Here is a 17,633-nt window from a genome sequence, read left to right as displayed (position 1 = left end):
ATTATCATATTAAAAAAAGATTAAGCCCTCTAAAAGCTGCATGCATAAAAGATAAACCGTTTTATCACTGCCTTAGTCTTGTGCTGTGCTTGATAATGGGCTTGTTTAATTAGAAGTTAATTAAAAACATCTCGGGTTTATGAAAATGAACATCCTCATGTCAATCCACCTGAAGAAACACTCAAAAACGTTTTTAGGTGGACTATTTCTTTAAGGTACTCTATCATAAATATTAATTATGATAAATCCCACTACCTATATAAATTGCAGCTATACTATACACCATACCAGCTCAGCTATACAAAGATTATGATTAATGGTTAATTGAATAATTAATAAATTACTGATAAATTATTTACTGAGGTTTTGCCCAAGACTGGGTAGACTGCCAAATACTTTCCCTATCAATGCCTCTCTATTGTTCTGCATCTTTTGTTCATATTCTTGCTTTCATTTTCTTTATCACTCACTCTCTTTATCTTCTTTTTGTTAATAAGCACATGTGAATACTCCATTATTAACAGCATGAATGAACAGAATTTGTCAAACCTGTGAGTGACCATTGACCACCACCTCCTCTGCAAACCTCACTTTAACTGGGTTTGACTTCAGCTTGGCTCTCTTCTCTGGCGTTATAAAGGATGACTTTGGCCCCTATAGCACATCCATAATGACAAACGGCACAATTATGGACATGTATCATATGTCAATGACATATTATTTCAACAAACATTCATTGCAGAATTGCATTGGCATGGAAAAATGTCTCTGCATTGACTGTGACATACCTGTCACTGAGATAAAAGTAAACAGGGAGATGTCCAAACTTCTTGAGACCAAACTGTCTCTATTTCCTCTTTAAGACCCTTACAAAAATACCATGCTACAGGAATGTTATCAGATATCAGATAGTTTATTGGGATGTTATCATGGTCCTGAATGATTACCATATTCAAATCTTTACCACATGGTAATATCATTGTGCCTTTCAGTGGTGAGAAAAAAATACTACAACTGTATGAATTTTTTTTTTATTTCTCACTATTAAAATACATTTTGTGATTTTTCTTTTTTTTTTTCTCCAGACCCCAGATTGAAATCTTGTACATGCATTTTTGTTATTTGTATGCTTTGCTTATGAACAGGGAAATTCTGCTGAATAGATGTATATAATAGATGTATTTATCTACAGAATTCTGCTGAATAGATGTATATATGATAAAATGTGTTTAATAGGCTTATTGAAAGCTGAAAGCATAATCAAATTAGACAAAATAGGTAATAAATGAACAAATAAGAGATGAGAGCTGTGCACTTTACCAGGCACTTCAAATTCTGCAGAAATGTAGTGAGCTTTCTGCTGAACTCTGTGGGCACAGATTTCCTTTGGGACTGATTATAATAAAAAACTTTTGGTCATCATTTCTGCCTGCTGCTATAATGCAGCACAACACCACATCCTCCTGCCATGCCTCATTCAGACATAACTGTGTGTGTGTGTGTGTGTGTGTGTGAGAGAGTGAGAGAGAGAGAGAGAGAGAGAGAGAGAGAGAGAGAGGGAGGGAGGAAGCGAGTGAGTCTCAAACTGTGTGCAAGTACACTTACCACAGTATTTCTCAGGACAGTCAGTACTATGGTGTTCTGGCATTCTCTGTAAATAAGTTGAAAAGAGTATGGCAGAATTAGTGGTACAGATACAGTTCGAGCTGCTAGATGTCCCATTTCCCCATGTTCTGAAGATACAAATTTATTATAAAATGTGGCCACATGAAAAATAACTAAAATATTAGGTAAAACTGGACATCTGGGCAGCCAGCTAATTTTGTAGTTTCACATAAAGACTTACACCTGCTACTTACCTGATGATGTCAGCAGCCTGCTCTGTAGATAGATCATCAATGGCAACATTGTTGATTTTGAAAAGTTGGTCACCAGGGACAAGCTTTCCATCAGCAGGGCCACCTATAAAAACAGACAAAGATACTATGATATTGTAGCTGTCAATCATTGGAAAAAGATTTAGAATTCAATTACCTCTGTCATTTGTCAGGGTTATCATGTTTTATAGGAATGTTTGAGAAAGAGTATTTATGTTGTCCTAGTTACTGGCTGTGTTACTAGTTATTTGGCTGTGGGGTAACCAGATGGCTTCAGCCATTCCAAGAGTAGGGTTTCCTGTAGACACAACTCCACGTGCCAAGCAAGTCAGCCAACATTTTGCTGTACATGCAGACTATACATGCAAATAGCTGATGGGTCACATTTCAATTATCAAACTTATGTTCCGTGAACATTTAAAAATGTCTTAATAACTGAATCAGATTTCTTTGCCCTATTAAAGATAAAAGCTTTAACATTTTACAGTAAGGTCTCATGAAGGTGCGTAATTAATGACAGAATGTTCATTTTTGGGTGAATTATCCCTTTAACATTATTGATTTATTAACATGAACTAACAATGAACAATATAATATTTACAATACAGCATTTATTAACTTGTGTTAATGTTATTTAATGAAAATTAATGTTATTTCACAGTGAATTAACTACCATTTACAGATACATATTTTGCTCTTAAAAATGTATTAGTAAATGTTGGCATTACCATTATCTAAGATTAATATACTTACATGAACTAACAATGAAGTATTGTTCACTGTTAATTCATGTTAACAAATATGTTTAAACTAATGTTAACAAATTAAACATTACTGCAAAATGTTACAAACTCTTTTAATATACTATATAATGGATATATCATATAAATATGCACTATTAGATTCATCTGCAGAAAGCACCACAAATGATTTTTATAGTGAAAATAAAAAGAGGGTAATTTTTGTAACCGTTCCTTTAATATGATACTTTTTGCAAATGTAATGTGATTTGACTCAACTTTATTTGAACAATAAATATATTACCTCAGTATCCTTTTTTGCAGTAATGGATGCTTGTTTTGTAGCTAATGCTTTATAGCTGTTCTATTGATTTTCATGAAGGGCTTGTATGCTGTATAATCAAAATTTAACTTCAAAATGTAACAATCTCAGCATGGCTTTCTCTCCACAGTTTCAGACCGTTTAGAGTGCTACCTTGACATTCCCTTCATATTACGATGACATATTCAAGAAGTTCGTAGAATGGGCATTTTCCTACCATCAAGATAATCTAGAGATTCCAACGGTGGGATTATTACAAAATAATGTCTAATGGATTTAAACTCTAAAATTCCCCAAAAAGATCTCCTTTCTGAATTGTATGGTCAATGTTCCCCTGCCTGTTACCCCTGTACATGTTAGTTCATAGCAACTGCTAGAAGCTAATTTGGAAGTGCCACAGATAAACTCTGAAGGGAATCAAGGCCATCTAAAATCTAGTACTTAACTTCAGTGCTTTCATTCCATGAAAAGAAAAGGATGCCAAGAAGGCTCAGAGCAGTGCAAACTTTAAAATCCAAAATAAATAATATAATTCTTATGATACATAATTAACAATTGACTGTGAAAAAACCTTACCATACTGTAAACATTTTTTTTCAAAGTTGATTATTGAAAGATTTAAAAATTATTAGAGCAGGTTTTACAAGAAAACAATTTCAGTTCAATTCAATTCAGTCTACTTGATTTTTGTGTAATTCTACAAAATTTTGGAGTGAAAATTGTCCCTACACCATTTTTTTTTCAGCGTTGAATCCATTTGAGCTGATAAATGTTTTAGTGATGATTGTGTGTGTAATGTACCTTCTGTCACATCCAGCACCTGGAGTGGAGTGTGTGTTGAGACAGTAAAGCCATGGGAATTAAGGGTGGGGTCAAGTGGGATTTTAACAGTGACTCTAATTGGACAGCTCCTCTGCTCTTGGGAGCCATTGTCGGCAACCTGCCCATCTTCTAGCACACGCTCTCTATGTACAGACAGAGAGAGAGTGATGCTTTTCAAACACAAAAGCAAAAAAAGAAAAAAAGCAAAGATACATGTTCACACAATCATTCTCAGATTGAAAAATAATACCGGCTGATGGACTCTCTGGAGCGGCGAAGCCAGCGTCCCACCACCTGCTCTACTCTGCTGGTCCTGCGAGACGGTGAGCGACTGCGATCCCGCTCCTCCATTTAGCTATGCACAGGGTGAAAGGTCACCATTGGGCCACTATTTATTGCAAAGAAAAAAAAAAATCAATGATAATTAAACAAATCACTAATATCTGACTAAGAATACAGTATGTAAATATGCAAATCGTTACACAATTTTGGATGTTTTAAAACTTTTCTGAGTTTCTGTTGCACATATACATTTTTAGTATGTCCTCATTAGCCAATCAGACACAACATATATTCAATCCAGCCAATCAAAGTCTGACCTGTTTGCGTTCCATTTTCCTTCAATCTGCAATAGATGTCTCCAGAGTCTAGAGTAAATACATCTAATTTAAATTACTTTATACATGTAATACATACATATTTCTATATTATTATATTGTTTTTATATTGTTAAAATAAATAATTTAAAAATGAAACTATTCAAAATAAAACACGTATAAAAGACTAAATATTTGTTGACCTGCATGCCATGTAACCATTAATAAAAATGTCTATTTTAAGGTCCAATTTTCACTATTAACAAACCGTTAACTAAGACTTTTGCCTCATTAAACTCCTAATTTGCTAGTTAGTAAAGTAGTTGTTAAATTTAGGTATTGGGTAGGATTAGGGATGTAGAATCTGGTCATGCAGAATATGTGCTTTATATGTACTAATAAACAGCCAATATGTTAATAATAGGCATGCTAATAAGCAGCTAGTTAATAGTGAGAATTAGTCCCTATACTAAAGTGTTACCAAATGTCTGAGCCATATTTTGTGTAGATGGTGCTCAATTTCTCTGTTCACTTCCTGTGAAGTTATATAATGCTCTAAACGTACTCATGCTGTTTATAGTGCCTTTCAGGTTGAGCATGCATTCATAATTTGTGGCAAGCAAAATGGTCTGTACAGCAATAAACTGATAATGTTCACCCTCTCTTCCTATAGTGGCATGAAACATGGCCTGCCTTTATATCGTAGGTTCTGCATATTGTGGTGTTGTTGCAGAATTGCTTTTATTGAAGGGTTGAAGTTTATTGTGCTTCTATATCAAGTATGTCCCACTAGGGAATGTGAGAGACAATCTGGAGCCTCATGGTCAAAAGAGAGAGGGACCAACAAAGACAAAGAGATAAATAATATTCTGCGACAAAAAAGAGGAAGAGATCCCGGGAGATCATGACTCATGGTCACATTATGTTCTCAGATTTCACAGGATTTGGATCTCGCTTTCCATTTATTTTACTGCTGTCAACACTGTTATCAATACTGCATAAACCACATCAAAGTCGTTAGACTGTGCAACACTTGCCCAGCAATTTTGACTTGCACAATAGTGACCGCCTACATTTTCACTAGCCATGGTTATAAATATTTTTCTGATCCTTTAAAAAAATTAAAAAAACACTTCAATAAAGGGTTGAGCTAAACCAGCAATACAACCATAATTTGCAGCAAAAATATATTGTAAAATAGAAAGTTACAATACTATATACCACCCCAATAATTATGCAACTGAATCTAAAATGACACTATACTATAGATACATTTTATTATACTTAATGACTACAAATAATTACTCAAATATTTTCAGTTTCATCTTAAAAAATGGTTACTGACAACTCAGCACTGTCAACATTAGTATTGTATTCTTGACAATAGACTTCTTTGTACTAATTGCTCTTGGCTAAGTTGCTCTCTTCTGTTGCCATCTTTCTCTTTCTCTTTCCTTTTTCTCATGTTTACTTTGTTTTTGATACTTCACGTATATTTTGTATTTTAGTAGTGATTTCTCTGTTTGTCTATTTTTTTTCCTCTTTTCTCTCCATATGATGTGTATATGTGTGATGCTCTGTCTCTGTTTTTAGGGTGACCTTTTAACATTCTGTCAAGGGTCTACAGATGAAAAATAGCCTTTTGGGCTAATTCTGGCACGTTTACATTTATGTTTATTAATGTGCATTGCCCCTGTAAATAAATAAACTAAACAAAATACTCTTTTTTTAAGTCTATTGCAAAATGTATACATACTGGTTTAATAGTGCATAGTCCCAAGCACTCAAGCACTTGATTACATAATTCGGGGGCAGTTTTCACTAGCGTCAAGTGCTAATTTTCACTTGATTAGATTAATAAGGTTACACTTTTGTTTATCTAATTGTACAGTGAACAATAGATTTAAATGAAGCTCAACTGGATTTTTTTTAGCACCATGGTGGAGCATCACACTTACAAAAACACGTTGCAGCTTTAACATTCACTGTCAGAAATTAACACGGCTGATTAGATGGCAACACTAGGAAATGTAATAATTGTTCTGATTCTGATATACTTCTGACATACTTTAGAATTTTTCTTCACGTTTTTTAAATAACTAAACCACAATTTCGAACCATAACACTTCCCCTAAGCAATTAATGCAAAAAAGGAGCATCCCAATAGCAAAAACAACAATATGCTCTCTGAAGAGTTTCCAGAACAGTTTGTGCCTCAGGCAATTTGCATTATGAATAAGGAAAAACACCTCTTGACCATGATGCACCTGCCTTTTTTCCACTCTTCTGCTACAAATCAGTTTCTATTCTCATCTATTCCGGTTATTGCATTATTGTTGCCTGATTAAATATTAATCATTTTAATAATAAATAATAATGTATTAGCAGCTATTCTGCCTAACCACATTGTTCACTAAAAACACCCTTCTATTTAATTTTTAAATACAAAGGTGTGGCAGGTAACCATCCATAGATCCCTTTCTTTAAATCTCTCTTTGAAGCTAAGTTACTTAAAGATACCACCTCCCCTCTCTCACCCTTCCATCTTCAAGAGGATTAAGCACCAAATAATGTTGAGGTTTCCCTATACAAATCTCATTACTTTTTCAGCATTATTTAATATATTTTATTCATGATATATGTTTCAGTGCTGTCTTGATCAATAGGGATCTAATGTAACCTACATATGGCCTCCTTTCACAGCAAAAACAGGGGCCAGCGGAAGACCTTAACCTGTTAACCCGCATCGGCCCGCGGGCGGGCCGGAAGGGCGTGGTCGGGCGTGGTCGGACTTTTTATTACCTTTGTTTTAGAACAATATTCAATCAATTATCATTAACTATATATCATTTGAAAGCTAAAACACTCAAGATTAACGATGTGAGCTTGTTTTTGAAATCAATACACCAGAGAGGAAAGGGTTAACAGAAATGCTGAAAGACCGGCCATTTAAAATGAACAAAGCGAACCGCAGTACTCACGTTTGATCGCCAATAGCGCTGGTCAGCTCAGACTTTTCCAAGACACACCAGCATACATTTCAAGAGAAGGGTCCACTCTTCAAAATGCATCCACTTTTTAATCCAAAACAACGAAAAAATAGGGGAAAACACGATAGATCCTCCTTTGTTTACATAAGCGATTCGAGTTATAGTTATCGATAGCGTCCATTTTCCAATAAATATCGATTATAATTCGTATTCCAGCTTTGAAACGCCATCTATTTCCAGCAGAATCGTCTCTTCCGAGTAAGAATAGCCCTCCCTCGTCTCTCTCCTTCAATCGCAGGAGCTGTTATAACCCGGGACAGTAAGCGCGTCCGTGAATGGGTCAGCGAGGTGTCAATCCGGACACATCACAATAGGGGTGTTTGAACCCAGCCAATGCCTCGCCAGCACAGTTTTGATGGATGGAAGTGTTAGCCAACCACAAGGACGTTTAAAGTGATTGACAGTTTGAATAGTTTACGTAAGATTGTTTAGAGAATAGCTCGGCGTATTGTCCGTGTGTTTTCGTGCGCTCTCGGGTTACGCATGAAGCGTACACATAATGGCGTCGCAGCGCTACACAGACTGGCTATCAGCGAACAGATGTTGTCCAAAGCTCACATCTGAATCTCTCCATCGTGGATCTTCGACTTGAGAAGTGTTTCTGTGGCGTTTGGTGGTGTTTTGGAGGACGTGGGGAGAAAAATGGCTAATTTAGTAGCCGAATACGCGCTGAGATCGCTGGGAAGCGTGGATAGCATTAGCACGTAAGTGTCTCCACCCTCCTCTTGAATGTTTATGTGTCTTTATCATGTATTTGCAGCTTTTGTTTCATGTTAGCTGTTTTAGATTCTAAAAATGACAACGGAGAGGGATAATATGAGGGGATTACATGAGTTTTGTTCGTGTGGGTGGGTGGGTGTGTTTGTTTGTGGGTATGTCCCGGTTATTGTGTGTGTGTGCGTGCGCGCGTGTGTGTGTGTGTGTACAAAATGTAAACAGTGTTGCAAGTTTGATTTGTTTTGCTTACACACTTTCTCACTCTTTTTCTCTCACTCTTCCCTGTCTTTTCAGAGGTCTGGTGAATCCAGATGGTCAGAAAAAAAACCATTTTAGTGGCTGCTAGAGCGTCTTCCTCCACTGTAAATACTGTAAATAGTTTTTTTTATTATTATTTAGTAATATTAGTAATAGTAATCTATTACTATATTAGTAAAATAGTAATATTCATAATATTCACCATATAAAATAAATAAAAAATACAAATGTTGTAAAAACAATGTATTTTGCATGTTTTGTGTTTTCACTAGTTCAAAAATGATCAAATCTGTTTTGGTTCACTGTTTTCATTATTGGAATTGTTCAGAATAAAGACTGTTTAGTTATGTTCAAATTCTGAAATAGTTTTGTGTTTTTTTGTGGTTTCATTGGTAGAGCAGTTCTGAATTGATATACATATGTAGTATGCAGTGTCTTATGGAGTCTCTAAATAGCATTTTTGAAAGGATTCCTAGACTTTTCTTGAAATAAAATATCCAAATGACTTTTCCAAAGCTTTTCTTGAAATGAAATACCATAAAGATGTACTTTCTGTAAGTCTTTACCTATAAAAAATTTATTATTTCATATTTTATTTCAGGAAATATTTAGGCGTTTTTTTTCAAAAATGCCATTTGTAGACTAACCAAATGACTAAATGAGTCAGCACTACAAATGCTGTTCAGAAATAGTTTTTTATTGTGTGTTTTGGTGGGCAGAGCAGTTCTGAATTGATATACATATATGTATTATGTAGTTTTGACTCATTTGGACATTTGTTTACAAAGTGTCTATTTGGGGTCTCCAAATGGCTTTTTTGAAAGGACGCCTAGATTTTTTTTAAATAAAAGCTTACAGAAACTACATTTTTGGGAGTATCATCCTCAAATTTGAATCAAAACATGGTCAGATGTTCAGCTTTATCTTTATGGTGTTTTCAGGCCTTTGGCATGAAAGTCTCATCCATTTTTCCCTTAGTGAGCTTCATTAAAACATATCGCGAGTCAATTTCATGTATATTTTACCTTGTTTTACTCTATTGCTATACTAATTTTGAGTTATTATGACTCTAGAGTAACAAAGGATCAAGTGTCTAGTTTCAAACAACACCAGATTTTTAAATATAGACCTTAGGGTTCAAGAGCTACAGACATTTTTATTTGGTTATATCGTTTTTTACAAAATGCTCAAAAATAGGGGCGCAGGGTAACAGGTTAAGATGATTTTATATACTAAAGATAGAGAGATTCAATTACAGTTAGGAGTCTGTGAACTGCTAGATTACTAAAATTGATCCAGAAATTAAATCTGAGTTGTAGCATTGGAATAGGGGTCCATATTCAATGAATTTCACAATGAAACATTTCAGTTTACTGCTCTCTCTCTGACTCTCTCTCTCTCTCTCTTTCGCTCTATATTAGATTAGGGGCCTGTAGAGTGGGGTTTAATTCCCCCCTCACGCCCATGTTCCCTCATAAAAATGGTCTGCTCATGCTCTCTCTCTGAGAGATAATGGCTGTATTCTATCATTAGCATGGCCAGCTAACGCTAATGGCTAGCTTGAACTAATTAACGTAAGAATTGTCTGCAATTCATTCACATTCACATGGGAGGATTATGGGTAGTGGACCAGTCAGGACAGACTGTGCTTACTATGTTACATTAGCACTGAACAATGCTAAATAGCTTAAAAACACACTTAGTTTCTCAGTTATATCCCAGCAAGCAATAGATCTTTCAACAGGCTAAAAGTGTCAAACACAGTTACACACATCAGGTGTATCACAGCATGTCTGTCTCACAAACATCACTCACACACTTTGCTAATGCCACTGTAAATAAATAAATAAACTAAAATAAAGGGCTGGTTGAATCAGTTGTGTGTACATTACAACTAGTAAAAATTATAGTAAATACTTTGTTAGCAGATCTTCAACATGATCCCGATCTAAACAACACACCTCTGTGTGCATCGGTCCATGATGTGTAAGTCAAATAAAATCAATCATAATAAATAAATGTCATATCTTTTTTTGTATCAGTATTTATGTATCTTTATTAGTTTAATGTACAGTTTCTGAATGGTGTTTTTAAATATAATTATGCCTATTTTACCTATTATGTTATTCATAATTAAATAGTATCGTATTGCAATAGTAACATATTTCTACAATTAGTTACATCAGGCAAAATAATTTCAAGATGAAGGTAAGATAAACCAAAATTCACTGCATTTCAACACAACTGCTTTTTGATCATTGAGGGTAAATGTTTTGCGACCACGCATTACTTTAATGGAACGCTTACAACCTACTAGCTACGTTTTGCCTTAAGAACAAATGGTGCAATTACAGAGTTAGTTACAAACTAGCTAGTAGTTACTAAGCCTGTAGTGTAGATGTTACATTCCAATGTAAGTAGCCTAAGAAGTTGACAGAAATGGAAAAGGTACTGGTAATGTCATGCCAGGATGAGTTAAAATCTGGGAGAAAAAAAATAATACTGAAAATTCCCTCAATTAGCACACTGGACCATGTTTTCATTGACTTTTTTTTTTTATAGAGTACATGCACACAATGTTACAGACAGACGACCCTAAGGTTACTGTCAATATTCTAATTGGATTAGATTTGTAAAGGCTGGGACAGAGTTATTGCGTCACGCACTGAGCTGATCACTGAGCCATTTACACACATGTACACACAACACTACGAACAGACCAGTACACAAAAACACGTATACACACTCCACACTTACCTTAGAGTCAGATATATTTCCCCATTGAGGAGGAACTTTTCCTCAGACTGCATCACCAATTCTTCACAGCATTGCTTTGATCATTTGAGTCTACTCATCATTCCGATGCCTCAGTCAGTTAGTTCAACAGCTAACATTAAATTGATTGATTTCATTGGCTAGCTCAAAAAAACTATATGCAGTGTGAGGAATTTTGAATTTTTTGTCCTATCCATTTGCACTGCATTTATATTTTGGACCTTTTGCAGGCAAGCAAAGAGAACGATTCAGAAGTCTTGTTTCATCAATAATGACTTCCAGAGCATGCAGGCACTTTGTTTTCTTCTTGATCCAGTGGTCCTCTGCATCAGACATGGACTCTTGCTTGCTGCCATGATGGGAGCTCCAAGGTGTCTTCAGCTCTGTCAAAGTGACACATATAATGGTATCTGATGTTTTTTTTTAAACATTCATTCCTTATCTCACTATGAGATGCGACTCTCGCGTGACTGACCACATAAGCTGAGTCGCAGCAGTACAGCCATGTTGCATCATTCTCACTGCCTTCTTAACTTGAAGATAATTAACAATTTATAAATGAGCTGGTAACACTGCTACACATAAATTTATCTGTGTGTTGAGTGCTTTTATCTGTGTTTTTGATTGCTCAGAGCAGGTTTTCTCTCATCCCTGAATGCGGAGTAGGGCTGGACGGTAAATCAAGTTGTACAATATATTCTATATAGCCTAAGCGATATGGTATGAGGCAATACAAGTAGATACAATACAGTAGATATCATTAACACGTGTAGTTTAAAGCCGTTGCCCGTCAGATGATCTGACAGATATCTGACATGCATTTCTGCTTCTTAATGCATTTCAGTTTCAGATGTGGTGATGATCTGACAGATATCTGACATGCATTTGTGCTTCTTAATGCATTTCAGATGTGGTGTTTTCCTCAGTGTATTTCACAAGTATATTCTCCATCTGTAAATATTAGAAAGTAAATATTTCCATTTTTGCTGTCAGGAGTGCATGAGCCTTCTGCATGCGATTCTCCGCCAAACAGACGGAGCGCAATTGAATTAGAGTGCAATAATTCTGACTAAAATAGACATTTTGCTAAAATATTTGTTGTTGGATAATGCAGACGTTTTAACCTACAAGTAAGTGTATTTTTATGATAGCACTAACTATAAAGTGAGTGTAATGGGGGTAATAAAAATAACCTAATACAATTAGTCTGTGCATTTTTTTTTTGTTTTTTTTTAGTTTAGTGAATTTAACCTCTGCTTTAAAAAGCTTTTTTTTTTTTTAGATTTTAGCCCTTTTTTGCACATAATATAGCATATCACCTAGCCCTTATGAGGAGTGGAAAATTGAAAACCTGGAGTGGCGTTTGAGTGGAGTGACAAAAATACCTTGGGTTGGGAGGTATCTGTGTTTCTGTGGTCAGTTGCACATGAGACATTTCCCATAGCATTTCACTCACAAATTCATGGTTAGATCAGGTAGAAATACATCTTTGCAGATTATCACTTAAAATCAATTGCTAAAAAGGAATTAGAGATGACAAGAAAGGCCTTATTCTAGATCTGGTGAAGAGGTACCAATAAAATTAACGGAGTGTCTATTTACACTAAGTGCAAATAGCCCATCTTGTTGGCAAAGGCTATTTACACTAACTCCGCCCACTAACGTGTGACTGCGTTAGTCAACAATAAAAAAAGTAGTTCGTTCAACATCAATTTCAGTGGCGTAGATGGTAAGGCGCATGCTTTTTGACGCGATCGACCCGAGTTCGAGCCCACCTTTTGCCAAACATTTTTTTCTCCCTTTTCAAATCTCATATCGCATCAGAAAAGGCATTTATTTTCAATAAAAATTAAGGAAATAATCAAAAAGTTGAAAATAAAGTATCGGGTAGGGTTAGGGTAGGTGTAGGGAGGGCTTTATTGTCCCAATAATAAATTTGAATTAAAATTATAATTTACACTCAGTACGTTATTATTGCGTACTCAGCTTGTTTGTAACCACTAAAAACTGCCTCATGCCTCTTCCCGTGTCACACAGCAAGAAATATCTTGACTACCTTCATCAAACCATACAATTCAGTGTGCCCGCTATGTAACACTAACTTTGCATCACATTTGAGCTAATTTACATTGCATTCAAAGTACATATTTATTTTAGTTCATGTACTCCCTGGGAATCATTCCCATGACCTTGACATTGGTCTGTTTGAGCGACAATAGTGCTTTTCCAATGATCTTCCACTACAATGATGTGTACAGTGTCTGCCAAATACATTAATGTAAATGTAACCAACCAAACAAACTGATTCACTAAAATGAATCTCTCTTTAATTTAAATCTGTGCGTTTGCAATTCATTTGCAGCATTTTATGTATATTATGTAGCTACATATTTAGTTAAAACAATGTTGTTCATCACTGTTTTTTATGTGAGTAAAATGTTTTAAAAATATTTCTGTTTACAAATATTTCTATATGTTTATATATGATTCCCATAGTGTAAAATTATTTATTCTGCTTGTAGAATTAAATTACATAATCTTATATCTTGTCCACTCTTGAATAGCTTGAGGTGTTATGCTTTTTCAAAAATGTAGTTTAACTGTAATATAACTATTTTGAGGTATGGGAAGCTTATAAAGAAGCAGTTACAAAGTAGCTTCCTCAACACTGATAAAGTGACAATGGAAGTCTGAGGTGGATATTAAGAGAGAGAAAGAAAGACAGAACCATCAGGCTTGTCGGAGTCCCCCCTGAACATTTTCAGCTCCTAGTTGTTGAATAATTAATGTATCTAGGGCAAAAACAGAGAACACAGCTCTCTTTTTCCCTCTCACTCACTTGTTCTCTGCTTTCCATAGTTTATCCTTCCCTCAGTGCTATTTTCCCTCAGAATCTTTTAGTGCCATTATTTCATTTCTGTTACTTATGTGTCTTTCTCATTTAGTCAAATGAAAGATTGAAAAAAGGCAAAACAAAAGCTCTGTAGAAAAAGAGACATTGAACAATGAGAGTACATTTGTACACAATGAGTAAACAATGAATGAATGAAAAAGTTTTTTTTTTTCCCTCATGTAAAATTGATAACGCTCTAGAATGGTAGCTTTTGATTGGTTTGTTTGCTATATGAACAGATGTATATTTATGAATTTCCCAGCACTGTATGCATCCTTCAAGCTCTCCTTAAACGCTTTGGTAATCCTATCATTGCCCTTAAACTCTTCTTTCAGACTTACTGAGTGCAAGAGAGAGAGAGAACCACAGAGTGCACAGGCTTTAATAATGCATCTAGATAATGCTGCCTCACCACTCACACACACAAGCACAACAAAACAGAAAGACAGTGAAAGAGTGGCAGAGCAGTATGATCTGAGCGCAGCATATCTTCAGAGGTAGCTGAATGGAGATCGGGAGGTTGTAGATAAAGGGTGAATCGAAGAGGGGTTGAGAACATGAGAAAAAGATGCATAGAAGGAAGGGAAAAGAATGAGATAGCTGGGAAGATGGTGAGGTTGAAGAAAGAGATGCTAAATAAAGACAAAGGAAAAAGACCTGGAGACGTTATGATTGCGTGTGGACTGCATGATTTGTTCTGGGAGTCATGCATGAGGAGAGAGGTGTGGCGTAAAAAAGGAGGAAACGCCTCATCATTTCTTCTTCCTATAAAGAGTTTGAGTTATGTGTCGTCTTGATGGTCAAATTGGCTAGGCATATTATTAATAAATAAATTAAATTACATTTTCTGTTCATCAAAGAAATCTGATATCATGGTTTTCACAAAATATTAAAGCTGCAGTCCATAAATTTTGCTTCTTTGTCGCCATCTCTGTTTGAAAACCTGGAATTGCAGGTTTTTGCGGAATTATCTTGCTTGCGTGGGGTTGTGCATCGGCACGGCTCCAGCGCGGATCAATCTAATGTTTTGAAGAGTATGTGTGGCAGTGTAGATTTCAATTTTTGTACAGTCTAATATCTAACTGTCATACCATTGGAATTTCATATTTAGAAATTCTTTTAACCCAAAAAGCAAACTATGCTCTCTTCGACCTGGTTTTCTTTAAAATACAAATATTGTGTAATCCAAGGCTATCTGTAATCAGAAAAACAGAAATATCATTTAATTTCACTCATATGTGTTTCATAAACACATAATCCTTTCTGGACTACAATCCATCAAAATGATGCATTTAATTATTCTAGCTGCTATGAGAAAAGGCTAAACGATCCGTCATGTGCAGGATCCTCAACTTCTTTATGTTTACAGACGTGACGTAATGACGCAGTGCTATGCTCGAATTTCCTGCGAAAACCTACCCGTACCACTCAAATTAGAAAATATTATTATAAGCTAACTGTTGTGAATCGGCTAAAGTAAGGTGATAGTTTTGAACACTGGCTGGTTATGTACTTGCTCAAATATTAATTTCGGATCAGTTTTAACCAAAAAAAGCTACAGACTGCAGCTTTAAGCAGTAAAAGCTGTTTTCAACATTGATAATAACCATCGTTAATGACACAAAATCTGCAAATTAAAATGATTTCTGAAGGATCATATGACACTAAAGACTGGAGTAATGGCTTCTGAAAAAGGTTTTTTAAATTGTAATAATATTGCACAATATTACTGTTTTTACTGCATTTGAATCAATTAAATGCAGGCATTTGCAGAGATTTACTGTGATTAAAGTAACATAAATTTTGTTAATGAGATTTGACCAATAAATAATATACACTGATAACAATCTGATAAATGCACTTATTACTTGGGTAAATTATATTATGGTTAATTAAGAGTGTTAACAATAAATCCAGTTAAAAACATGTACCTTCTTTGTATTCATGCTGGTTCCATATAGTTTTTCAATAAAAGTTTCAGTATAATGACAAAAATGACATGTGGTCAAGCCATCAAACAAAAATGAATAACATATTTTACAAGCCTTAATAATTATTTTCAGAAAAGTCCTGAAATACATTTTTTAAGGTAAAACTTATTATTACCATGAATTATTAAATCATAAATATCATTACGTTTTGAGTAGTCTCATCACACATTTTACAACCTGAACTAATATTGCCTTGTCATAAGTAGTCAAATTATTTGATATTCAAAGAGACTTATTGACTTTGACAGATAGTCATATCACAATATTGACATCCGCATAAAGGGCTAACTAAACCCTCTGTCAAGGGTCTACAACCTTTTTGCAGGTCAAGGACCCCTTGGTGGATGGAATGACAGAGCATACATAATGGATAAACCGTTACAGTAAAGTGTTACCTTTTAAGCCTGGCCTATAATAAAATGCGTATAGCACACAGTGATACACACTAATGTATTTACATACTTTGATAGCAAGTCCATTAGAGTCATATAAATGTATATACAGTATAAACACACACACACACACACACACACACATATATACAGATGGGTGACAAATTAGAAGAAAATTAACAGGATCTACTGGCTCTGTTGTTCGGAGTGATCACCTTTATCCTATCAGGAATCATTACTATCCTGATGCAAGTGGTCATTTCCAGAATGACATTACCTTCATGCAAAGGTCACGAGAGGTCACTGAATGGTTTGATGAGTAAAGAATGTAAATCATATTCTAGGGGCTTCACAGTCACCAGATCTCAACACATCTGAACATGTACTGGAGATTTTAGACTGATGTGTTAGACAGTGCTCTCTACCACCATCACCAAAACACTATAAATGAGGGAATATCTTTTGCAAGAATGGTGTTCCACCCCTCAGACTTAGCTGTTCTGGCATAACATGGTGGCCCAACATCTTATGCTGATTTTCCTGATTTTCCATACAGAAAGGTGAATTTGTCACCTTTCTGTATGTATTGCATACATAGATATACATGCACATTTTATTTGATCAAAAATACAGTAATATTGTGAAATATTATTACAATTTAAAATAACAGTTTTCTGTTTTAATATATTTTTTAATTTAATTATTGTAATGGCAAAGCTGAATTTTTTAGCTGCCCTTCTTCAGTGTCACATGATCCTTTAGAAAATATGCTGATTTGATGCTGAAGAAACAATCTATTTTATCAATATATATAAAAAAATGGTTGCACTGCTTAATATTTAAGTGAAACCATGATTAAATTCAGGATTCCTTTATGATCTTACATTTTAGTTTGACTTAATTATTTATCATTTTAGTTTGACTTAATCAATATGGGTTGGAAGAATGAAAGCTTTAGCTGAAATTTAGCTTCTTAACTTTATTTTTTGTTGTTTTGTTCAATGCATAGGCCTATTTGTGCAGACATCTTCCCTATTCTAGTGATCGCTAGAGTATATTTGGATGAAATCAGTATTGACACAATGAATACTAAGCCTCTACCTCTTCACAATTATTTAAGGAAATAATACTCTTTGGATAGATGCATACATTTCTTTTCATGTACAAATGTGTGTGCTGAATTTATGTGTCTGTAATCGG

The 17,633-nt window shown here is 35.0% G+C and overlaps 1 protein-coding gene across 3 annotated transcripts in view; it reads right to left on the bottom strand.

Moving 5' to 3' along the window:
* The window catches only part of LOC306873403 (FERM and PDZ domain-containing protein 1-like), a 37,242-nt gene that overhangs the window by 18,219 nt on the left and 1,390 nt on the right, over window positions 1-17,633 (bottom strand). The window contains exons 2-8 of one of the 3 annotated variants that reach the window (XM_079422667.1): window positions 11,140-11,540; window positions 4,361-4,408; window positions 4,012-4,149; window positions 3,741-3,904; window positions 1,860-1,962; window positions 1,606-1,651; window positions 550-654 (exon numbers count right to left, since the gene is read on the bottom strand). In XM_079422667.1, the coding sequence (XP_079278793.1) occupies window positions 550-654; window positions 1,606-1,651; window positions 1,860-1,962; window positions 3,741-3,904; window positions 4,012-4,112 (519 nt within the window). In that variant the 5' untranslated portion in view covers window positions 4,113-4,149; window positions 4,361-4,408; window positions 11,140-11,540. The remainder of the gene's footprint in view (window positions 1-549; window positions 655-1,605; window positions 1,652-1,859; window positions 1,963-3,740; window positions 3,905-4,011; window positions 4,150-4,360; window positions 4,409-11,139; window positions 11,541-17,633) is intronic. The other 2 variants (XM_079422666.1, XM_079422668.1) reach the window with 2 other exon arrangements.

The sequence above is a fragment of the Barbus barbus genome, assembly GCF_936440315.1.
Source record: "Barbus barbus genome assembly, chromosome: 8".
Lineage (NCBI taxonomy): Eukaryota > Metazoa > Chordata > Actinopteri > Cypriniformes > Cyprinidae > Barbus > Barbus barbus.
The sequence above is the reverse complement of the archived record's forward strand: the minus strand, read 5'-3'. Positions and strand labels throughout refer to the sequence as shown.